The sequence below is a fragment of the Chenopodium album genome, chromosome 21 (genome assembly GCF_948465745.1).
Source record: "Chenopodium album chromosome 21, dcCheAlbu1.1, whole genome shotgun sequence".
Taxonomy (NCBI): domain Eukaryota; kingdom Viridiplantae; phylum Streptophyta; class Magnoliopsida; order Caryophyllales; family Amaranthaceae; genus Chenopodium; species Chenopodium album.
In genome coordinates, this window is record NC_137854.1 from 8,207,922 (window position 1) to 8,233,771 (window position 25,850).

General features: G+C 36.5%; 3 protein-coding genes across 3 annotated transcripts; 1 reads left to right on the forward strand and 2 right to left on the reverse strand.

Annotated features, from left to right (window-relative positions):
• Positions 1 to 3,290: 3,290 nt before the first annotated feature.
• On the reverse strand, positions 3,291 to 8,740 carry LOC145600286 (uncharacterized). The gene is made up of 2 exons (XM_081656204.1): positions 7,393 to 8,740; positions 3,291 to 7,246 (listed from the first exon to the last, which is right to left on the reverse strand). Exons 1-2 carry the CDS (start codon positions 8,738 to 8,740, stop codon positions 3,291 to 3,293), a joined length of 5,304 nt encoding a protein of 1,767 aa, XP_081512330.1.
• Positions 8,741 to 15,249: 6,509 nt separating this feature from the next.
• Positions 15,250 to 18,314, forward strand: LOC145601944 (tubulin alpha-1 chain). Its single transcript, XM_081658033.1, has 4 exons — positions 15,250 to 15,536; positions 16,698 to 16,932; positions 17,014 to 17,384; positions 17,476 to 18,314. Exons 1-4 carry the CDS (start codon positions 15,444 to 15,446, stop codon positions 18,130 to 18,132), a joined length of 1,356 nt encoding a protein of 451 aa, XP_081514159.1. The 5' UTR covers positions 15,250 to 15,443; the 3' UTR covers positions 18,133 to 18,314.
• A 1,023-nt stretch (positions 18,315 to 19,337) lies between these two features.
• Positions 19,338 to 21,680, reverse strand: LOC145600287 (receptor-like protein 47). The gene has a single exon (XM_081656206.1). The coding sequence runs from the start codon at positions 21,678 to 21,680 to the stop codon at positions 19,338 to 19,340; it is 2,343 nt and encodes a 780-aa protein (XP_081512332.1).
• Between the last annotated feature and the right edge of the window lie 4,170 nt (positions 21,681 to 25,850).

Here is a 25,850-nt window from a genome sequence, read left to right on the forward strand (position 1 = left end):
AAAAATAAATTAAAAAAAAATAAAAAAAAATAAAAAAAATTGATATTTCCATGTTTATTTTTGGTCATCTTTTGCCTGAATTCAGGCTGAACTTGGACGCTAAAACTCATCAAGCTACTAGTTTGTTGACACGGCCCAGCCCATAGTGTTATATACTTATATGGCACTTCTCGTAATATTCTTTATTCCCTGTGAAATATTGATAGGGGCAGGGAGTCACATGGTGGAACTGAGGATGGGATGGATTTGGTATCTTTGTGGACTTCACTTTCTCAGTTGGAAACTTGAGGTTGAAGGCTTGAAGCATTCTTTTAGTGACACTAACCCGGTTAGTGATTACGGAGTAAAAATCAAGGCTAATGGATTATGGAGGAATAAATTTGTTGATATAATCTTACACCCAACTCTTTTTATATTTGCACTCTCTAGTTTTATTTTTCTCTTATTTTCCCTCCAAAATTAATGTCCCATGTATTCTCTCTCCATCCTCCATAAATGCTCTTCTCTGCAATCACATCAATTTGGGTTTCTCTCTTTTTCTCTGTCCACTAGTGCAAGGCCTGTTCATATTACTGAACTGAGCTGAACTGAACTGAACTGATTGGAGCTGAACTGAACTGAATTGAGCTGAAATGAATATTTTATGTGAGAGGAAAATTAAGAGCTGAACTGAACTGAACTGAACTGAACTGATTGGAACTGAACTGAACTGATTGGAGCTGAACTGAACTGAACTGAAATTAAGTAAATGTGAACAGACCCTAAACTAAGTGTTGAATTTTCATCAAATTGTTACTGCATGAAGTGTAAAAATTGGGGGTTTTTTCCCAATTCACGAACTCACGTAATTCTTCACCATACAAAGCCACATCTGCAATTCTTCACCATTGTACCTGCAAAATTAGCAACAACAACATAACTATTAGAGAAGAGAAAAGAACGCACAAGATGAGAAGTACTAGAGTAGAGAGAAGAATGCTAGAGTGAGCACTACAATGATGAAGTCAACACTACAATTCTAGAAGAAATAAATTAACAACCCTAATTTACCTTTCAATTGATCTGATCTGGAGGACATTTGCCCTAATTTTTCGTTGGAGTGATTTGGGGATACTTGCCCTATGTTATTTATAGAGTTAAAATTAGGAGGCTAAAAAAATGAGCGAAAATTACCCAACAGGCTGCAAGTAGGGAAAACAAGGGGTCAACGTTTGAAAGTTCGAGCCAATGTCGGAAAAAAACGGGGAGAGGTTTCAATAAACAGAAAAAGTGATCGTGGAGGTTTTTTTTAACAAAGATTCTTTTAAAAGGTTTTTTCTTACAAAATGAGGCATTTAAAAGGTTTTTTATTTTTTATTTTAACCAATTTTCCAAATTTAAATCATACTCGCTTGTTTTTATTTAAGTACCCTACTTTACCGAGATACTTGCCAATGCATAGCTTTAACTAATGATATTTTAATTATTAATAACTATAAATTATAATAGTTGATATTTGAAGTATAATAAACAATATATAATACTTCATTTTTTTTAATCTTAATTGCACCACATAATGATATATGTTTCATATACAAGAGTAAAAGTTATTGCTAATATGTGTAGGGTTAATTTACATAGCTTTTCGAACTAGTGTTTTTTATTTAGTTGTTGTTGTCCCAAAAAAAAAAAGGTCCAAAATTGATCGGGACTAAAAATTTAAGTTTCAAATTGTGCGTAGAAGTGAAGAAGTGAGTGTTGAGCAGAGTCAGATTTGGCGCAATATTTGAAAGGCTAGAGTGCCACAGAGAATAAGAATGTTCTTATGGCTGGCAGTCTGGGATCCAACGGCTAATGAAAAACTCGAATCGATTTATTAGAAAGTTGACCAATGACCCCTGTTGTTGCAATTGTGGTGCTGCCGAGGAAAACCTTGACCATTTGCTTTGTCATTACCCATTTGCAATTAGGATTTGGTGCAAGCTAGGATGGAAAGATATTGAGGTAAGGAATTCTATGCCTTGCAAGGAATGGATTGTGCAAAGTATTTCCCCCCAACACTTAATTGCGGCTAAAATTCGCTCGACTACTTTTGCTGTGTGTTGTACTGTTGGTGGTTATGAAGGTGGAGAAGTGAAAGAGTTTTTGCCAGGGAGGCTAATCTTCCTCTTGACCAAGCAACTTTTACAATTGCTAGAGTTGGAGATATTAATCGAGCTATTGGTAACTTCCCATTATGTGATGATGTTATGGGTAGGAGAAGGGAGGAAGTTTACATTAGATGGGAAGTTCCAATAATTGGTTGGGTGAAACTTAACAATGATGGGGCTTTAAAAGGCAACCCGGGTGAAGTTGGTGCTGGTGGCCTGATTAGGGGAAGTGATGGTGAGGTCTATGAAATTTTTTGCTTCAAAGTGAGGAGTATGCTCGAACACAAAAGTCGAACTGCTAGGAGTGCTTTGTGGACTGGCGCTTGCTTGGAATAGTGGCCATAAGAAACTATTGGTTTCTATTGATTCTGAGACTATTGTTAGAATGTTGGTGGACAAATGCCCACCTCATTCCCCTTATATTCACTTGGTTTGAAAGTTCAAAGCCATCATTTTGCGTCAAGGGCGGGAAGTGCGTATCAACCACTGCTACAGGAAGCTAATCGAGGCTGCAAATTAGTTAGCTAACTTTGGAGTCCACTCGAGTCAAAGGATGGTGATTTTTGAAGTGGTCCCGAGGGATCTTCAAGCCTTTTTATTGGATGACCTTAGTGGAGTTGCACAAGCACAAGCTAGACTTGTTCCTAGGAAGAAGGATTAGTTTGTGTTAGTTTTTGTTTTGTTTGTTTTTTTTTTCCTCTTGTTTTGCTTTGTGTGCTTTATTCCGGGTTTCCCTTCTTTTTCACCAAAAAATATAAACCATTACGATCCAATCTCATTTTATAAGATCCCAAAATTTTTTACCAATCCAACCAATTCTGGACGAGAGTAGATAAAAGAACGTAGTAATGTACTCTGTATTTAGGGCCTATTCTAATTTACTGTATTGAGTTGAACTGAATATTTTATAAGAAAAGAAAATTAAAAACTAAACTGAATTGAACTTAAGGTGAAGAAACCAGACCCATAGACCTTTTTTTTTAAAAAAAAAAACTTTTTCTTGTTATGAAAATATTGTGTGGATATCCATTATCCTCTTTGTATGTTTCCAGAATATTCTAGATATAGGGTTTATTGTTATCTAAGCAAACCCTACTTATAATATTCTATGTATATATACCCCTATCATATTTTTTTTTTTGAAAACCCGTTAGAGGCGACTTATATTGATAATTTGTCCATAAGTACATACGGAGAAACCTCACAAGGGCAATGGTTCTCCCATATTTGCTCATTATCATGAGGTATTAAACGGGCTAAACTATGGGCAACTACATTGCCATCCATTTTAACATGACACCAACTAACGGAATTAAAAGAAACACAAGAAGATAGGACATCATCTAGCACTGTATCAAGATCAGTATAGAAGGTCGAGGCTCTGCTTAGTCTATTGACAAGAATCTGGCTGTCTGACTCAACCACAATATCCATCAAGCCGTGGCTTCTTGCAAGTTTAACTGCCCACCTGACAGCCTTCCCTTCAGCAATTATAGGAGGCCAATGAGCCCTGGAACGACGAGTAGCAGCGAAGAGAACATCCCCCTTCCAATCTCTGGCAACGACCCCTAAACCAACCCAACCTTCCACGCTAAGACACGCATCACAGTTAAGCTTGATCATACCCTCATGTGGAGCTTTCCATACCTTCGAACCTCGGCTAGTGCTCTTTTTGACACACCCATATATTTTCCTTGAGTAAGTGTTACAATCAGCAGCAAGGCGATGAACCCTCTCAACAATAACGGGATGATATACTTCTTTGCCATTGAAAATCATATCATTTCTCCTATTCCAAATATTCCACATCAAGATGGCACCTCTGCATACCATTTTTGCGTCCAGCTTACTCCACGATTCAAGTAATTCAAGGAAATTCATGCCATTAGGCCAGAGAGACATTTCGGGGCAATTACAATCTAACCAAAGGTTTCGAACAGTGGGGCAATCGAAGAGCGCATGTTGGGCAGTTTCAGGAATACCTTCGCACCAAGGGCAGTCCGAATGCTCAGTCATGTGTCTGTGCTTCAGATAAGATATTACAGGAAGGGTCCCTGTACACACCCGCCATAAGAAGTGTCTGACCTTCGGGGTGACATCCAACCCCCAAATGTCCACCCAAGATTTGTGGAAAAGGTCGAGATTGCACGACTTTCCAAGCAAGTATGCTGATTTAACCGAATAGGAGCCATCAAAGGAGAACGCCCAGGAGATAATATCAGGACCAGCATTCGAGCTCAGGGGAATAGCCAAAATGCTTTTAACATCATCTTCATTAAATATACCCTCGATGCGTAGTACATCCCACTCTCCAGACTCATGATCAATCAATTCTTTCACCAACCGTACCCCATCAGAAATTGGAGTGGTAATAAACCGGCTTTCACCATTGACAACCCACGGATCAGTCCAAATATCGACAGACGCTCCATTACCTATTCTCCATAGTAACCCTTCTTTGATAAGCCCCTTCGAAGACCATACACTACGCCAAGAATAACTTCCCCCCAACCCGAGGTGAGCATCAAGGAAGCTTCTTCCCGGATAGTACTTCGCAGAAAGGACTTTGTTAAGCATAGAGTCTGGGTTTCTAATGAGTCTCCAAGCTTGTCGACCCAAAAGAGCATCATTGAAGACTTTTAAATCCTTAAACCCCATACCCCCAAGGCACTTAGGAGAACAAAGGTCCTTCCAACTTTTCCAGTGCACTCGTTTTTTGTCATCTTCTTGACCCCACCAAAATCGAGCCATCATAGCATGAATATCATCTATCACCCTTGCCGGAATTTTATAGACCCCCATAATGTAGGTAGGAATAGCTTGAATCACCGATTTGAGAAGAATCTCCTTCCCTGCCCTTGATAAAAAATTTTCCTTCCACCCCGACAGCTTCTTACTTATTCTATCCTTCAGAGCCGAAAAAACCATCTTTTTTGATTTTCCGATGATGGTTGGAATCCCAAGGTACTTCTCATGATTATCCACTTGCCGCATTGCTAGAATACTCAATAGTTCCTCTTGCATTGTGTTACTGACACCTTTGCTGAAAGAAACCTCCGATTTGTCGTAGTTAATTTTCTGCCCGGAAGCTTGCTCGTATATGTTGAGAATTTCGACGATCTTTGAGCACTCCCTTCGGTTGGCTCTAGCAAAGAGAAGACTGTCATCTGCAAAGAGGAGATGAGATATTTCCGGCCCTTTCCGACTAGCTCTGGCTCCATGAAGGGAGCCATCCACTAGAGCTTTTCGCATAAGGCCAGAGAAAGCATCAGCAACAAGAATGAAAAGATATGGGGAAAGTGGATCCCCCTGTCTGAGGCCCCTAGAAGGAGTCACTGAACCACACACAATGCCATTAACCACAAAGGAGTACCTAACTGATGTTACGCAATCCATAATAGTCCGCACCCATCTGTCATCAAAACCCATCTTCAAGAGCAACTTTTCAAGAAAATTCCATTCTACTCTATCATAAGCCTTACTCATATCAAGCTTCATAGAGACCATACCCTTTTTACCTTTACACCTCTTCTTCATCGTATGAAATAATTCCAGAGCAATGAGGGCATTGTCAGTTATAAGTCTTCCCGGAACAAAAGCACTTTGATTTTCAGAAACAATTCCAGGGAGAACAGATTTTAATCTCATGACAATTGCCTTTGAGGCTATTTTATACAACACATTGCAGAGGGCAATTGGTCTAAATTCCGAGACCAGAGTAGGGGAATTAACTTTCGGGATAAGAACAATGTTAGTATTATTAACAGGGCCAATTGATTCATTACCCTGTAAAACATTACTAACAAGCCTAGTAACATCATCACCAACAATATGCCAAAATTTCTGAAAAAATATAGCATGCATACCGTCGGGTCCCGGAGCTTTGCAAGGGTGCATTTGAGATAGAGCAGTAAAAATTTCATCTTTTGAGAAAGGCCGCAAAAGGTCCGAATTAATCTCCGGAGTGATGAGTTTCTCCGTTGAAGCTAGAACTGCATCGCAGGCCTCTAGCGACGGGAACCCAGCAGTGAACAGGTCTTGATAGAAAATCTGAATAACCTTCTGTATCTCCTCCTCATCTTCTTGCCAGTTGCCGTCACCATCAAAAAGGCCTTTGATTTCATTTTTCCTCCGTCTCTGAGAAGCTTTGTGATGAAAATACGAAGTATTCCGATCCCCATCTTTGATTTCTGAGGCTCTAGACCGCAAATACCAATAAGCTTCCTGTTTTTCATGAAGATCATCAAGCTTTTTCTCAAGATCAGCACCTCTAGCAAGCGACTCATCTGACACTCTTTCACCCCGAACCTTTTTCAACTCATCCTCTAGAGCATTGATTTGTGACTCCAGGCTCTGAAATTTTTTCCGGCTCCAGACTTGAAGATCGTTGGCCACAAACTTCACACGGTCTTCTACCCTACCAGCATTGTCACGCCATGCTCCCCTAACCACAGCTTCACATTCACCATCCAACAACCAGCACGTCTCAAAACGGAACCTTTTTTTCTTTTTCTTCCTTCTATGAGAACCGAATTTGAGAAAAATTGGGGAATGGTCCGACTTCACTCTCTCAAAGTTCTCCACAATCGAATCCGGGAAAGCATCAAACCACTTGCCATTGGCTACAAAACGATCAAGTCTCTCCCTAATGAGGGTTTGCATAGTCAATCCCCTCTCCCATGTAAACCATTGACCCACATACCCCAAATCATGAAGATCACAGTCCATAAGAGCATCACGGAAATTCAGCATCTCCTTTCTTTCATTGTCAACTCCGCCCTCTTTTTCATCGTAGCTCAAGATCTCATTAAAATCACCACCAAACAAAATTGGACCATCAAAATCATTGCAAATTTTTCTAATAAGAGTCCACGTTTTGTTTTTATTTCCAGATTCGGGCCAACCATATATTCCAATAAAACGCCAACACAAGCCAGAGTTTGTTTTAATGTCACCACAAATATGATTTTGAGAGAAAGAGACAAGAGAGAAGTCAATGCTATCCTTCCAGTACAAGCACAATCCACCAGCTTTACCAACACTACTAACACCAAAAGCATACGAAAAACCAAATCTACTTTTATTATTCTCAGCAGTATTTTTATTAATTTTTGTTTCTGACAAAAATAAAATATCGGGAACTAAGTTTGTGCACCACTTTCATAGTGCTCGAACTGCACGGGGGTTAGAAAGCCCCCGGCAGTTCCAACATAAGAAACTCATTGGGAGGGGCGGGGTAGAATCATATCAACCTCCGCCGAACTAGCCGAAAAAGGAGTCACCTCAGGGTGGGATTTGAGTCTCTTCCTAGTATGTGAATCATGTACTTCTGCTACAGTGTGTTTCTCAGCTTGTTTCCTTTTCCCGACAAGGGGAAAGTGCTCCTCCATTGTGGCATCTATATCTCTGTCCAACCGCTTCCAAGACTTGCCTGCACGCCCTTCCGGTTTAAGCACCTTTTGGGGTACCTCTGTCTCAAGCGCTGGCACATTGCTATCAAAATTACCAGATGTGGGAACTAGCTCGGTATGAGGTAGGAAACTGCCAGCTACCTCACAAGGGATAATTTGCTGTTGCTCCTCGGCTCTTGGGGTCTGAATCCCTTGTTCTAAGTTGGTAGTCACAATAAGAGCACCAGGGATGGGGGCCGTCTTCTGTTGACAATCAATCTGACTTGATTCCAAATTCTCAACCTTATTTGTCACTTGCTGCAAGGGAGAGCTGAACAGCTTGCGAGCCACATTTGAAGGAATTTTCCAGATGACTCGAGGATCATTATACCCAGGCAGTTTGGTACTTTGATTTCCTTTGAGTCTTGACAGCCACGCCTTCTCCTTCTCTTTCTCAAAGATCGAAATTTGAGTCAGTTTCTTAGGTGATGCACTTAGCCATGGGCCATATTCGTACACCACCCCATTCTTAACATCTTCTGCCTCAACAAACTGACACTCAATGTCAGTGTGGTCCATTCTACCACAATAGTAACAAAAGTCAGCAAGCCTTTCGTATTGAATGCTGCACCATTTTGAGGATTGCGAACTGTTAGCTATTTTAATTCCCCTTCGCAAAGGTTTACTAACATCCACAAGCACCTTAATCCTTAAGTACTCGTTCCATCCAAGGGGGTCTGAATCATCAAACTCCAAGAAACCCCCAAGATGCTCACCTACTTCATACGCAAAGTCAGCCGATCTCTTATTAAAAGGAACGTCTCTAATTCGAGTCCAAAAGGGCGAGGTCTTGAACCGCACCTCTGATGGTTGTTCATCACCAGCAATTTCAGTCAAAAGAAGTAATTTCTTGTCAAAGAACCAAGGACATCCATCCATCACCCTTTTCTTATCATCCTCATTGAAGAATTGAAACACAAAGAGGTTTGTTTCAACCATCCTAATCGCCACATTGTCCCTAATTTTCCAGACGTTGAGGAGAGTTCGTTTCATTGCCTCGACATTGAAAGGCCTCCCCGTGAGCAATTTGCCAACCAAAGTCAGCGAGATTTGTGTTTTTGTGTCATCATCAATGCAATCCGCAACATCATCACCAATTACTTTATCCTCATCTTCTGTGAGTCGCAATTTCTCCAAATCCTCCGGCAGATTCGATTCCATTATTCAAGCTATGGTGAAAGCAGGGGAAAACAGGGGAAATTCGAGAGAAAATGGTCAGAGAAAGCTAGATTAACCACCGGACAAACAACTGGGAACGGAAACCCTAGGCGAGGGACGAGAGCATACCCTAGACGAGGGACTAAAACAGAAACAAAATATATACCCCTATCATATGGAATAACATGAATAGATGAATTCTCTCCATAATTTTTCTCATATTCTCTTTAATTTTATAACACGTTATCAGCACCACTCTAGCCTATTGAGCATACAATACGAATACACGCATTTGATTATAGTCATATATCAAGGATAAACAAAGGTACGCATATACTCCATATTATGCATAATTATTAATTGATTTCCCCAGATCGGTGTAGATATATAAATATGTATGCAAGTTGGATTGAGTAAGTTATACTTCATAACAACCGATAATTTGTTTGGTAAATTTTGATGCACAGTGATTCAACGTGCCTAACTTATATTGATTTTTTTAGTGCTATAGTTTGCATTAATAGAGTCACTATCCGTTACAAGTTCTTTGCATAATACTATTATTTATTTGGGTAATTGAACTCATTAAATCAATAGTTTTGGATAATGTCGCTTACTTTTGTGATTGATCAAATTAATGACATAATTATTGGCCTTATATTTTGCTGTCATAGGATTATTTGTTTTGATCATTCTTGACTATCATAGTATATACTTTTACAATTCTATAAATTTGATTATATATTGGTGATCATATATCTCGTGTCATATGTGTGCATATATCAATATTTGTATTTGCAATTCTCTGTTTGTTTATTTGATCACATACCTTTTATCGATCACCTCTTAATTATCTTTTGTGATTTTATTTAATCAATATCAATTATATTTTTGCGTCACCAATTATTTCCACCGATGGCTCGATAATATTACTAATTAAATCTTTTAATTTACATATATAATTTATTTCCTTAATGTTTGATCAATGTTTTGTATGATATCAATTACCCATTAGTTATGGATTTGGTGTTTTAATGAATTAACAAATTAGTCAGACCCTTCTTGAATTGAACTCTTTCTCAGGCTATAAGTTTATAATCCATAATTCTATTATTAAAGAGTATGCATTTTCTCCATTTTGTTTAATACAGAGTAAATTATTATACCTTGAATGACCATCACACGTCAATTCTTTTTAAGCCAAAAACTTTAATGAGCTAACATTATTGAATAAATACCCATGGAATTTCGTTTCGTATTAAAGTTTGACGATGAAATATAGGTCTTGCAATATTACTGTATTGAGTTTTAGAGTCGAATGTTTACGATGCTATGTTCTATTATGATAAGTTAGGCAACTAGAATGATAAGTTAGACAACCATCAGAAAGATAATGCTTCGTATATTATATTAGTTGAGATTTCATGTTTGTTATGATAACTAACTTAAATTAGTTGTGGTTTCATGAACATTAATTCCCTCTAGATAGAATAGTATAATTATCTTCTTGGTAAAGTTTTTATATACATAGCTATATAACTGTCAAATATTAACTTGCAAAATTTGAGATCTTTTATGCCAATACTTGGCTAGAACTTTGTTTTGATCAAAACTTGAATTGGCATATGCGAAGTACATATTTATTATAATATTATAGTTCCTAATTTATAATATTGTTTTATATCATTAAATCATGTCAAACTTTGCAAAACTCGAATTTGTTGCTCTTGATGTTACTAGAAACAACTGTTGAAATACACTTAGATGCAAAAGGACTTCGTGATGCCATAAATCATGCTAGTATTTATTTGCCGTTGAATTTAAGTTGTAGTTTGCATTGTGATGTGCTAATAATAATGACTATTACATGGATACTTATAATTCCGCATGAAATAAATAAGACAAGTAGTGTACTATTAACTTACATGTTAATGCTCTATATAAAATGGCATGCATATTCGTCTCTCCTTTTTTTTAGTATCCCTATAAGTTGATAATATTATAAAGCATACTATATACATTATGTTGATCGATGTATGATAAAATTTAATTATAGTATTATGTACCTACTTGAAGTTAGATTATTGGAATAAATGTTAATTGAATATGATGTGCGAACATGAAGTTCCTTATATTTATAAAGAGTATTCACATATATAGACTTAAAGTTCCTAGCTTGAACTTATAAAGGGCTCAAAACCTTTAAGAATAATACAAAGAAATGTGCATGATCTACAAAGCTAAAGCATGTTGCTTAGATATCCACTACATACTAACGTGATTTTATAAACACAATGTCATGAAATAATACTATACAAAAGTTTCGAAAAGTTGACATAATGTCTTTAATTTGGGGAATAATTTGGTGGTTATTATAGATACCAGTCATACCACACTTTGCGTGAGTATTAATGATTCATAGATAACTAGATTCTTATACCCGAAAATGAATGAGAAATAATTGTATGATTGAGATGATATATGCATGTTTTCGTGATGAATATAATTCATGCAAAAGTTATATGATCTATGTATTGAACATGATTGCACAATATATATTTGAGCAAGAGATGGATAACATTGTGGAAAACTTACTTGTAAAATATATTTATTATGCCCATACTTATAAAAAAATTAATATAATTGGGCAAGAGTTACGAGTAAGAACAAGTATATAAAAATAACTTTATTATGCATATGCTTGATACATGCATTGCTAAAAGAATTTATGCCTTCAAATTTGGACGAGAATTAATGTTGGATTCATTTTATGCCCCATATGCAAGGATTAGGGGGAGATTGTATTCATTCCATATTTTATGTAATCCTTACACATTAATAATAAAATATATTGATGGCCAGTTTGGTATATACATTAACTTAAATACCAACAATTTATTTAATAGAAGTGGCCACATGTTATTTTGAAATGATACCATTTTGAAGATGGATATAAATTTCATTGATCATATACTAATTATAAATGCTCTAGTTAAAATTATTGTCCCAGAGGGGCAACACTGGTTACTAATGAACCTAAAGCAGGTCTGAAGCGTTATAGTCCAATAGAGTTAAAATATAACAACCTTCGGAAAAGGAATGGAGCAACTATTGACAATGACAAATTTGAGGAAATGATAAATCCCATTACATTTTTAGAAGAACTCACTTTTAGTAAAATTTATATGTTTCATGATTATATAAAAGACTCCCGAAGAGTATGAAATATTCAACAAGATTAACATGTATTAAGATTATAGTCAAAACTCCAGCAGAGTATGAGTAAATTATTGGATAAAATATTTGTTGATCGTCTTGCCAATTGTATAAAGAAACACATGTTGATAATCAAATATCACATCAAATTCATGGCCATGCATAACGTAAGATTAATAATAAAGTGATCACTAGTATTGGAAAACTGACTAGAGTTTAATTTAGAGAAGTGATTGGATGTAATAATTAAATTAGGCCATCCGGGTTTAATAATTACCCGTTATGGAAACCTGAAGTTTCATTTGATAATGTGCTGACGCTCTCTTAATGTTAGATATATGAAATGAATTGAATAGCAAGACATAACATTGAGATTGAGCTTTATTTGGATTATGATTCATAATAATTTGTATTGATGAAAATTTCAAGAGTTAATAGATTTTAATTTCTTATTTAAAGAGTAATGGGTGACCAAAAGTTCACCAAAATAATTTATATATTATTGTCAACTATCAGGTGACTAGAAGCTCACCAAATACACTATTTAAGTCTTTAAAGATCTAGAAGATCACCACTTAGTAGAATTACAAGCAAGTGATTTATGCTTGTATAACAATTCTTTTGATTGGGGCTATTATATGTCGGCACATAAGAAAAAGAAAAAGAAGGAAATTCAACTGCACAACATATGTCTCCCCATTGATGTGGAATTATTGATCTCCTGAAGAGAACAAATTATGAAAGATTTAATAATAATACATATGTGTTATGCCATGTATAGATAAAAGCTTGTTTAATACAAATCTTCTGAGAAATAAATTTTGATTGTGATTTTCCTAATGAAGTGAATTTTATTAATGCAAACTTATCTACTAAGTTGGTATATAATAAGACGCCCCTATAAACTAGATATTTTACCAACTTAGGGGGAGAAGAACGAATTAGCAAAAGTTGGAAAAATTAAATAAATAAAGAATATTTATGATCCCTATAATGGTAGTTTGAAAAGTTATATATATGCCAACTTTTGTATATATATTATCAAGATATGTTGCACATTTATGATTTGATTTGTATTCAGTTATGACTCATGTTGCATAACGTTGAAAATACATTTTGGTCATATTAATTATGTGTATACATTGAGATAAAATCTTGCCAATTGTACTTGAATCACTACACCTGAAGTGTAGGTTGCATATGATCGGTTCCAAAATAAAGATATGTTTAATAGATATGATATTTGGCAAGATAGTGCAGTTAACACTAATAGTGTAATAGTATATAAGTACCATAGTAAATTAAATACCCTAAAAGTGGTATAGATATCTGAATTATTATAATAGATGGCCTATGATGTAAGAAAAATCATGATGGTACCAATGAAAAATGTATTCAGATATCATTGTCAAAATAGCATGCAAATTAAAATTGTACCTTAAGGAATTATATGATTATACCGGTATATGATGGAACCGATAAATAATGCATATGCATGATATAATGGACTAGTGAATAAGGGATCTGGAATATATGTCCATTTTAATGTCGACATAATGATAATAATAAAAGTTTATCATGGACCAGAAGTCCAAAGAAATATGGATTTTTAAAATCCACACTGTACAGTGTCTTGCATTATTTCGAATCCTATGTATGTTCATATGCATGTGTGAGTCATAGGTTACTGGATTATTCATTGCATATGTTTGAAGTTGTTAGATGCATTACTCATTGTATACTTTGTTTAATATGTTATCATATTTTCTATATCTCATATTGCATGCATTACTTTCTGTACAATAATTGTGGTGTATGTCAATGTTCATTCAAAGTATAGTAAGGCATATTTACAACTTTGATGGAAAATGAGAAAGAAATATTTATATTCTAGTGGGCTTATAATTGTGATGAAATTATTGATGACGCCGATTCAATTGCATGTTATGAATCATGTAAGAAGAAGAGTTCATGAAGAACTTATGTACGACGCATTTATATATCCAGCCCTACAAAAATTATATTTTGAATATTGCAAGTATTATTAAACTTTTAGTCTATGTGACTAAATCATTGACATCTCAACCTGAAGTTTGAGTATATGAGAGTTAGTGGGATTTACTATTCATGTTTGCAAAACGTCTAAAGAATATCAATGGAATACCTATGCGTGAGAATGTTTTCTTATGGTCGTCCAGAAGAACCATGATTAGGGTATATAATTATATTTCTCATATTATAATTCATATGAGATTGAAGAACGACATTGATAATATCAAGTTTTGTCACCATATTATTATTAAAGAATGTTTGATCAAATAATGATCATCAATAACGACTTCCAGCAGAAGTCATAACCGCATAAGTTTTAAATCAACTATTAAACAGAGATTTGAAATAATGATATTAGAGATAAACACATGTATGGTGAAATGAAGACACTTCACATGTTCACGAGAAGACTTGAAGATTTGAAGATGCAACTTCATTTTAAGAGAATCGAAGATCAACTAATGATATTTTACTTACTACATATGAGAAGATATCCAAACATATTGGATTCATTGTTGCGGCACTAGAAGATCTCAAGTTATGTATTCATTAGGGGGAGAAAATACGCGCTGCACTCTTTTTCCTTAATTAGGTTTTTATCCCATAGGGTTTTTCCTATTAAGGTTTTAACGAGGCACAATCTTCGATAATGGACATCCAAGGGGGAGTGTTATGAAAATATTGTGTGGATATCCATTATCCTCTTTGTATGTTTCCAGAATATTCTAGATATAGGGTTTATTGTTATTTAAGCAAACCTTACTTATAATATTCTATGTATATATACCCCTATCATATGGAATAACATGAATAGATGAATTCTCTCCATAATTTTTCTCATATTCTCTTTAATTTTATAACATTTCTTTATTTTTTATTTATTTTAATTTTATACTGTATTTTGGTTACTACAATACTACCATAGTACCACTACAGACTACACTATGGCACAGTCCAGACTCCAGACTACTCCAATTTAAAGTTTATATAACCCCCTCTTTAGTTGAGTGACTTGAGTCCATAAACCGCCAAGAACAAGACAATCCACCAATTAAAAAACCAATCCATTTTCAAAATTTAAAATTTGAAATTAACAGCTCACTTCACCGCAAAGCAAGGCCAACAACTTAAACCATGGTTAAATCACCCCCTCACCCATCTGTCTGTCAACCATAGTTAAAAAAAGAAAACCCTCATTTTTTTTTTTTTTCAATTTTCAATAACTTCTCACCTTCCTGCAGTATAAGAACCACCACTTCCACCCTTTTCTTCCCTCATTCTCAAAACTTCTCCTTCTTCTTCGCTACTTTCTCTCTCCTCTTTCTCTCTCAAAGAAGGCGTCTTCATAAACGCCTTCGATTTTCATCTCCATTTTTGTTCCTTCTCTCTCCTGTTTCTTCGATTTTCTTCGGTTTAGATCTAGAATTTTCTAGCGAAAATGAGGGAGTGCATTTCAATCCACATCGGTCAGGCTGGTATCCAGGTCGGAAATGCTTGCTGGGAGCTTTACTGTCTTGAGCACGGTATTCAGGTATATCTCTCTTTCTCTTTCTAGATCTATTGTTTTTGCTTCAGTTTTTGTTGATTTCATGCTGTTTTTGTGAGAAATCTGATGTTTAAATTGATTTGAGGTTGTTGAATTGAATGTTTGGTGCTGCATTTTAGGTTAGTTTTAGATCTATCCTGTTTTATGCCAGATCTGATGTTTTTTGTTCGGTTTATAAGCGTTTTGTTGTTAAATGATGAACTTATTTGAATTTGAAATGATTCGCAGTTCGTTTTTCGTTCGGTATATAATCGATTTGTTGTTAAATGATGAATTTGTTTGAATATGAAATAATTAGCAGTTTGTTTTTCGTTCGATCTATATGCGATTTGTTGTTAATCGATGAATTTGTTTGAATATGAAATGATTTGTAGTTTGGTTGATATTTGAAACTTGATTTAGGATGTTTAGTGTTTGAAAACATATTAGATCTGAGACATTAGCTTGTATTAAAATGTCTTGTTCTGATGATTTAAGTTTTGATTGAGTTTGTTTAGATCTAGTAATGTTGGTATAGAGTTGAGTTTTTCTGGTGAACACAACAGGTGTTGATCTGTATTTGTATTTTGATCCATTTGAGCAAATAGAAAAATGACAAAACCTTGTTTGCGATTTTTCAATGGTCAATTATTGGTGTATATTGTTGATAATAAGTTTTTATGTAATTGATTAATCTGGTTCAAGCAATGTATGTGCAAATAAGATGTTTGATGATTATTCCGAAATGAAACTATGATAAAAGTAAGCTTAATATAAATGACGATCAAGCTTAATATAAATGACGATCATTTATTGTGTAGTCGTATGATTTGTCATAATAATGGCTATATATGAACGATTAATTCTGATTTTATCCAATGGATTCACACATGAGATGTAAAATATAAGGATGTACTGGCCTCAAGCTTCCATGTGATTCCTGATTTTGTAATCGTTGTGATTTTAACTGTTAAATCAGATGGAATTTTAGAATGCTATGTCTCTAAGACGTGATTGTAATCTCACTGATTTGTTTTTGATACTTGCTATATTTAATACATTGATTGTTGGATGTTCTTGTGGAAAATTATTGTGTTTATCTTATATGCACTGATGAGTTTTAAGTTGTATGGTGATGCTAATTACTTTGCCATTTTGCGCTGATAGGCTGATGGCCAAATGCCAAGTGATGTAACTGTTGGAGGAGGAGATGATGCCTTCAACACCTTTTTCAGTGAAACTGGTGCTGGAAAGCATGTCCCCCGTGCTGTGTTTGTTGATCTTGAGCCCACTGTCATTGACGAAGTGAGGACCGGAACTTACCGCCAGCTATTCCACCCTGAGCAGCTTATCAGCGGAAAGGAGGATGCCGCCAACAACTTTGCCCGTGGTCATTACACCAGTAAGTGTCGAAGATGTGCTTTGTATTTGATGTGATGTTAGATTATGTGGATTTGTATCCTAACTGTTTGTTTAATTGCAGTTGGTAAGGAGATTGTCGACCTCTGCTTGGACCGTATCCGCAAGCTTGCTGATAACTGTACTGGGCTCCAAGGTTTCCTTGTTTTCAATGCTGTTGGTGGAGGAACTGGTTCTGGTCTTGGATCTCTCCTCTTGGAGCGTCTCTCTGTTGATTATGGAAAGAAGTCCAAGTTGGGTTTCACCATCTATCCCTCTCCCCAAATCTCAACCTCTGTTGTTGAGCCCTACAACAGTGTCCTCTCAACTCACTCTCTTTTGGAGCACACTGATGTTGCTGTTCTCCTTGACAATGAGGCCATCTACGACATCTGCAGGCGTTCCCTTGACATTGAGCGGCCCACCTACACCAACCTTAATCGTCTGATTTCTCAGGTAATTGTTACTGACAACTTAATTACCAGCACACATTAATACAATAGGTTATACCTTTGGTTAACTAACATTCTGTTTTCTTCACCCTCAGGTTATCTCATCCCTTACTGCCTCTTTGAGGTTTGATGGTGCCTTGAATGTGGATGTGAATGAGTTCCAGACCAATCTTGTTCCATACCCCAGGATCCACTTTATGCTTTCCTCCTATGCCCCTGTTATCTCTGCTGAGAAGGCTTACCATGAGCAACTCTCTGTTGCTGAAATCACTACCAGTGCTTTTGAGCCATCATCTATGATGGCCAAGTGTGACCCACGTCACGGAAAGTACATGGCTTGTTGTCTGATGTACCGTGGAGATGTGGTTCCCAAGGATGTCAATGCTGCTGTTGCCACCATCAAGACCAAGCGTACCATCCAGTTTGTTGACTGGTGCCCAACTGGTTTCAAGTGTGGTATCAACTATCAGCCACCCAGCGTTGTTCCTGGCGGTGATCTTGCCAAGGTCCAGAGAGCTGTTTGCATGATCTCCAACTCCACCAGTGTTGCTGAGGTCTTCTCCAGAATTGACCACAAGTTTGATCTCATGTATGCCAAGAGGGCTTTCGTCCACTGGTACGTTGGTGAGGGTATGGAGGAAGGTGAGTTCTCCGAGGCTCGTGAGGACCTTGCTGCTCTTGAGAAGGATTATGAAGAGGTTGGTGCTGAGGGTGCCGAAGATGATGATGGTGATGATGAGGGCGAGTACTAAGTTCCTTTGGGTTCTCTCTAGTAGTAATGCTTGCATGTTGTTTTAAGGACCAGTTACATTATTTTGTTGTTTGTTGATTTGTGCTCCTGTATGGTGCAAACAATTATGGTTGAGACTTGGTTATTTGTGTCCTTGAATGGTTTCTGGCTATGAAATGGATAATTAGTTATCTTTGTTTGTGATTTGGTCTTTTGTGTACGCTTAAATGGCAACTTTTGCAGGGTTTGATATAATTTGTTCTGGTTCAGATTTGTCGATGACTTGATGCAGAGCAGAGCAAACATTGCTGAGCTAAGTACTGTCTAATATTGATCTTACATTTAACTTTGAACTTAGACTGGTGAAATCTTCAACTACTAATGTTACTTATACAATGTTTATGCTCAATGATAATATAATTCCCAGGATATATCATATAACAAATTGTGATACGTCTTACAAAATACAAATGTATAAAATCTTAAGTTTAATAGATTCATACCTTGTAGTGCTTGTACTAACAGCTGCTGCAAATCTTAATTTTAGTGTTCTATTAAAGATAATTTTCCTCTCACAAAGCTTATTAAATCTTGCCTTTTTTGTTTTTTTCTCGAGCCACAATGTATCAGCTGTCGGCTTGTTTCATTCCCCTAAATCAACTAGGACTCAATTCACATCCATAGCTGAGGCTCCAGCAGCCTGATCATATGATTCCCAGTATTGGCAATAAGCTGGGATATGCATATCTTGATGCAGGTACGCTTGCAAACCTTTATTATTCATGTTTAAAGAGCATTTAGTTATTCATGTTTCTCTGATTGTTTAATGTTTCCATTGAACTTTAATTCTATTATTAGTGTGTATTAGGTTTATTAGTGTCTATTAGGTTGAATTGTTCGTGAAATTGATTACATTACACGGTTACACCTATATGGCTATTATGGAAGAACATTTCAATGCTAACATGGAACAAGGCTTTAAATTATAACCTCATACACAGCTTTTAGATTCCATGCATAACTCAAAATTTAATGTATAACATCATTCATTACTCAAACATCAAAGATCAAGCAACAATTATAACATCCGGAGTACATAACTTTACTGGAGTTTCATTGTTTCTACCATATACACAAATTGAAAAGCATTTAATTGAACAGTACAAAATGCAAATTACTAAACACCTGCAAAATCCCACTTTTTTTTATCGCATTGACAATCTTGCTCTAGCGTCTCTGCCTTTGCTGCCTGTTGTGTTGCCTTGCCCTCCTCCTTCTCCTTGCATGACCTTCCTTACGCAGAATTTTCATCACCAGTATATGAAGAAAGTTGCAATACCATTCTCTATATCTCTTGATATAAAGAAGAGGCCCTAAAATGACGGTGATTCCCACAGGGAACCCAGCTTCAGCTCCCATTAACATCCACTCAAATGTGTTCTTTGAGATCCAATCTGAATCTTGTGAACTCGAATCTGAATTAACTTGAATTCTAGGAATTGGTGTTAAAGGTGGGCCATACAATCCTTGGTTGCCTTGGAATGAAGATGCGTTGAATGACTGAAGCTGAGTGCTTGTTGGGATCCTTCCCGACAACTTATTGAAAGATAAGTTCAAATACTCGAGGAAATTCAGGTTTGCAAGTTGTGGAGGTATTTTATCACTTAAGGCGTTGCAAGAAAGATCTAGAGATTGAATTTGGCTCAGATTACCGAATGATAAAGGAATCTTGCCCGAGAAAGAGTTGTGTGATAGGTTGAGTACTATTAGACCATTTAGATTTCCCAACTCTTTTGGTAGCTCCCCATGGAAGAAATTATTGGAGAAGTCAATAATGCTGAAGACTGTTAAGATGTATTGTAGCTCATACGTGTTACCTTTGAATGTGACTGTCACTGAGTTTTGATAGTGTGTTGCTTCATACTCCTCACTTAGTACATAGCGTGGTTTTGGTTCCTCTTTACCTGTTCCTGCCATCATTGATGTCCAGTTGAAAAAATATTGGGCATTTAGTTCACCGGAAAAATGATTGGAAGCAAGGTCCACAATTTGAAGCATGGGCCAAATTGAGCGAATCTGTGGGCAAACCAAAGTTCCATAGAATTTGTTGGATCTGAGGATGAGTACTTGCAATTTGGGCAGGCTTTTCAAGTGACAAGGGAAGGTGTCATTTAATTGATTATTTCCGAGGTCTAACACTTGTAATGCTTTGCAATTGGCAAGTGATCGAGGAACACGTCCTTGAAGAAAATTCCCATTCAAGTCCAGTGTTTCTAAGTAGCAGTATTGATTTCCAGATATAGCAGGGATGGAACCTTTTAGATTGTTTCCTCTCAAATTAACTACATTGAGAAGGGACATGTTGATAAAATAATCTGGAATATTCCCATTCAGATGGTTGAACTCTAGATTAAGATGATATAGATTTATGGCATACTGTAGTGCTGCAGGGAAGCTCCCACGTAGGTTGTTATTTGAAAAAGACAAGAAGTAAGCCATGAATAGATTTGGGCCAAAATCAGGGTCAATGGAAGTGAAATGATTGTTGGAACAATCTAAATAGGCTAGAATGTATGGGACAATTGGAAATTTTCCATGAAAATTGTTGGAATGGAGGTCTAGAGTTACCTGTAAACGGCCAAAGTATGAGAAGTTAAGATATGGATCTATTTCTAATTCCACAAAGCTGTTGCTAGAAAGGTCCAAGAGTACACGTTTGGTACTTGATGAGAGAAAAACGCCCCAAATCCACTTGGGCACTTTACCGGAGATCTTATTCATTGAAAGATCAAGGCCAGACATTGATGTTTGATTTTTTAAAAATTCTGGTACGGAGTGCAAGTTGCAATTAACCAGGACAAGGTATTGTAGCTGGGCAAAAGAGGAGTTTACGCCACAACCATCTGTATCAACGGACAAGTAATTGTGTCCAAGATCAAGATCTTGAAGTAACTTGTAGCTCTGTAGAAACTCAACAAGTTTGATTGTGCCGTTGAACTTGTTGAATGACAAGTCTAGCTCTTTCAGGTTTTGCAGTTGGAAAATTGACTTTGGGATTGGGCCTTCCAAGCTATTGTTGCTCAAATAAACATTTTGTAGCATAGATGAAGTTGCCACAAACTCGTTTAGTTGCCCGCTGAATTTGTTACCATCTAAAAATATTTCTTGGAGAGATGGCATTGTAAATATTGATGTAGGAATGCTTCCTTGGATATAGTTGTACCCCAAATCTAGAGTTTGGAGGTACTGTAGATGGACTATGCTACTGGAATTGTTTATGCCACCGGTTATATTGAGGTAATACAATTCCAGGCCAATGACTCGGCCAGTTGAGTTGTCGCATTCAACGTGATTCCACTGGCAGCAGTCTACGCTTTCATTCCAGTCCCTTAGCTTGTCAGAAGCGTCCGGGGTGAACGTGAGATTGTTTTTAAGCTCAAGAAGTAGAGACTTCTCATCATCATGACACTGGCTAGAAACACAATATGTACGGAGGCAACAAATGCATAGCAACCATACAAATATTAGCAAAGAAATGAAATTAATGGGGATTTTCATTTCATTACCCATTGTTTAATGTCAAGGGAAGAGTTGATAGAGAGAGAAAAAGGATTTATGGAGGAAGTAGTTGTTGAATTGGTATGGTATGGAGCTGGGTGGAGGCACTTGTACTTAAAAACCAAGTTTACGAAGACTTGCAAAATGCTAGTCATGCGCATAATTGTTTGTTTAATGTATTGATTAGTAACATTTTTTCGTCAAAAATTCTCGGGAAGATAGGAAATTTTTGTCAAAAAGTAAGCACTATATTTCAACTACTACCACTCAATACTCAATAGTAGAGGAAGTATAAATATAGAGGGTTATGTCATTGCCTCACAATTCACAAATATAATACAGTAATAGTAGTGTAATACTACATCAGTTTTTGTAAGTCGATACTCACTCTGTACTGGAATAAATCACACAATCAATCTTGCACACATGTTAACAATTTAAAGCTCTGTTCTTTTGAGTTATTCAGGTTCCGCTCTGTAGAGCACTCCGATTATCTAATGTCTTCGTTGAGCTACAAGAGCCTAGTTGATTGAATTGTTCTTGAAATTGATATTGCACCTGTATGTACGAACTTTTCATGCTACAACAAATGCTATTATAGCATTCATATATTTTAGTTAAAATTTTTATTGTCTCTAAAATAATTCACACTGTATCAAAATTACCATATAAAACGGAGTTTTAAAAATTAAAGGGAACTTTGCAAAAAACCATTTTTTATAAGAATTTTTTTTACAAGAAACTTTCTTATAATTTTTTTTTTTTTTTTATGCAAAGACATAACTTAATCAATTTTTATTTTGTTTGCAAAATCATACTTTTATGCTGAAAAATGGGGTCAAATCCTAGCAAAATCATACCTTTATGTCAAATTGGAATTGACTACCCCAACCCCAACCACGAAACCGGCCCCTCCCTAACCCCATTCACAAAATCACCCTCTCCTTAGCTCCACCCACGAAACTGCCTCCTCTCCTTAACCCCAACAAAATCGAACTCCCTTCTTTCCACCACCCGACAAAAATCTGAGTTAGGGGTGGTTTGAGTACGTGTAAATTAGGGTTTGGGGAGCGCGGCTAGGGGTGCCGTTGCTAACAGGGGAGGGGAGAAGGGGTGGCTAGGGCTATAGAGAAGGGTTTAGTGTAGTCAACGCTGTTAAAGGGGTGGGTTTGGGTGGTCGACGTCATAAAAGGGTGATTTTGTGGGCGAGGCTAAAGAGGGAGATGGTTTCGTGGGTGGATTAGGGTAGTCAACGCCGGAAAAAGGGGTCAAACCCCATTTTCCGTCATAAAGATATGATTTCGCAAAAAAAGAAAAAAAAAATTGATTAAGGTATGTCTTTACAAAAATAAAATAAAATTATAAGGAGATTTCTTGCAACAAATTTCTATTAAAAGTTTAATTTTTGAACAATTTTCAAATTTAAATCTCATACAATAACTATAGTCCATACATAACTAAATATTTTATGTAACATTATTTGGTTAACTATTGGCGCATAGCTGCTATAGTCCATACATATAATAGAGTATGTTATACAAGTACCCCCTTCAAAAAAAAAAAAAAAAAAAAAAAAGTGGTGACGTGAAGCCGTGTAACAGTAAAGAGAAATATAGTTACAAATCGTTATATTCTACCGCCAAAAAAAACACATTTCACTATCCTGCTCTCAATAAAATTCAACCTCTCTCATTCCCCTGCAACTAAATCTTTAAAGACTGTAAATCATCATGGCAGACAAGAAGATGAAGGGCAAATTAATGGATTATTGTGATGAACATTCACAAGCATCGGACTCTTCTGTATGATTTTCTACTTCATTCCTTCAACTCTGTTGTTCTTTATGTCTTAATCTCATCATTATCATCTTTATTTTGCTCTTTAATCAATTCTCGATTATGTTGCAGTTTTGAATTTCTGGGTTATTATCGTTTAATTGCGAATTACGAGTAAAATTTAAAGGGTGTTTAAATTTTGGTTCATTCAACTCGACATTTAATAGGACAACTGCTTGGTGTACTTTTCTGCTTAATTCTTCATGTTTTGAATTTGATTACTTTTTACCCTAATTACCAGATTCTTGGTGTTATTTGATTGTGTCTTAGAACTATGAAATTTTCGTGCTGCTTAGTTCAATTGATTACTGCATTTCGAGTTTTCGGGTTAATAATAATGGTGGATAAAGAGAAAGAAATAGATGGGTATCTATCTATATTGCTGTTCATTTTAGTCTTTCTTGATTTAGATTTCTTACTACCATGATTTTCTTGAAATGTTTACCAGCTATTAAAGGTTAAATTAATTAATCTGTTATAACTATGACGTTTTTGTGTCCGCTTAATAAAAAATTAATCACTGCATTTCAAGTTTTCAGGTTAATTATACCTTTGAAATGAGTAATTAATGGTGGATTTAGAAAAAGAATTAGATGGGTATTTCATTTATCTTGCTGGTTCATTAATAGGGGTTTTCTTGATTTAATTTTTTTCATATGATGGTTTTTCTTGAACTGTATACTTGCTTTTAATGGGTTAAATAATGTTTGTGTCATTCAGTCGAATCCTACATCTACTGAGGAAGATCTTGAAAAGGAGGCTTCTGAAACTGATCCACAATCTCTACGAAACCGGCGATCTATTAGTCCAACTAGTGAAGAAGTAGAACCTGAGGGGAAAAGACCCAGATATGGTAGCAGTTCACCTGACAGTACCCTTTCTTGTCCTAACTTTCCAGTAAATCAGGACAATATTCCTGAGAGATGGATGAGTCCTTTATATGAAATGCGACCAGCTGATTTACTGACTGATTTTCTCATCAGTCACAAACTTGTACTGACTGATGTGATAGAGTCATGGGTGAGGACTAATATCAGAAACTTTGCTCCAATGCCTCTAAGAAATACATGGTCAATTCCTGAAGTTGCCAATGTTTCTAGACCACCTAAACCTCCTAGACCACACGGAGCAAAGCTGAGGCTAGAGTTGGGGCATCAAAGTGGTGAGCAGCACGAATTGGAAGGTGAGCAGCATCGAAGTGCTGCACGAATTGGAAGGCAAAGCCCGCCTAATGTTGGTGGTCAGCAGCAGGAAGGTGAAGGTCCTAGTTCAGGTATGCTTGAGTTGTCAATAACCTTAAATTAGTTACTTGGTCTGCGGTAGATTAGCACTTTGTTACTCGAATTTCACTATTAGTCATTACTGTATTGTACCTGTCTGGTGTTATTTTGAATTTGAAATCATGAAGTTGTATCTTAACCTTGCTCACATCACTACACACACCTACATTCGAGCACTTTGATTTGGGATAAAGTATTCGAGTAACAACTGATGCTGTAGCAGCCTTCTGAAAGTCTTTGTTAGGGAATCACCTATATTTTCCTGCCTTTTTGTTTAGAATGAACCTGCTAATTAGTCTGTTACTTGCTTGGCCAATTGCCTTTTGATAATTTCATGAAAAACTTATGGTGTTGGATGAAATGTGTAGCTCAACAACAAAGAATGCCCCGAGTTGCAGGTGTTTTACGTCTATATCTTGATATCGTAAGTCGCATAACAAATTTGGAAGCTGAGTTGAATCATCTGAAGGGTAACATTAATGACGTGAGGTCTGCTCTGGAGGCTGTCACTGATGGCGTGCTATTAGCTGAGAAAGATTGCCAAAACCGTGTTTCAGCACTGGAGAATGTAATAAACAATTTGAGGGATAAAATTTGTTGCTTGCAAACTGAGTTGGAACAAATAAGGTCTAATCCTAGAGCTGCAGAGGTGCCTTCTAGTATGAGTGCTGGGGGTGGTGGTGATCATATTGTCACGGTACATGCTGGAGATGGGTTTTCTGCAGCCAGCACAGACAGAAACAAGGCAAATGCAGACTCGAAGATTGACAGAATTATCAGCTTTGGCATTAGTGCGTATACTATCGCTGGTGTCCTATTCAATTTCTATCTTAATTGGGAATCGGGTGAAGTAGTCACACGATGGCTAATCGTCACAAATTTGATTATAGGCGTGTTTGTGGCGTATGTTCTTCTCCGAGACTTTTTCCGAGACTAGTGAGGTGGAGAAGGATTATGAACAGGTTGGAGTTAAGGATGATGATGGTGATGATGAGGGCGAGTATTAAGATCCTTCATTGTTTTGTTGTTATCTTCGTTAGTGATTTGGTGTTTCGAGCACAAGCTTA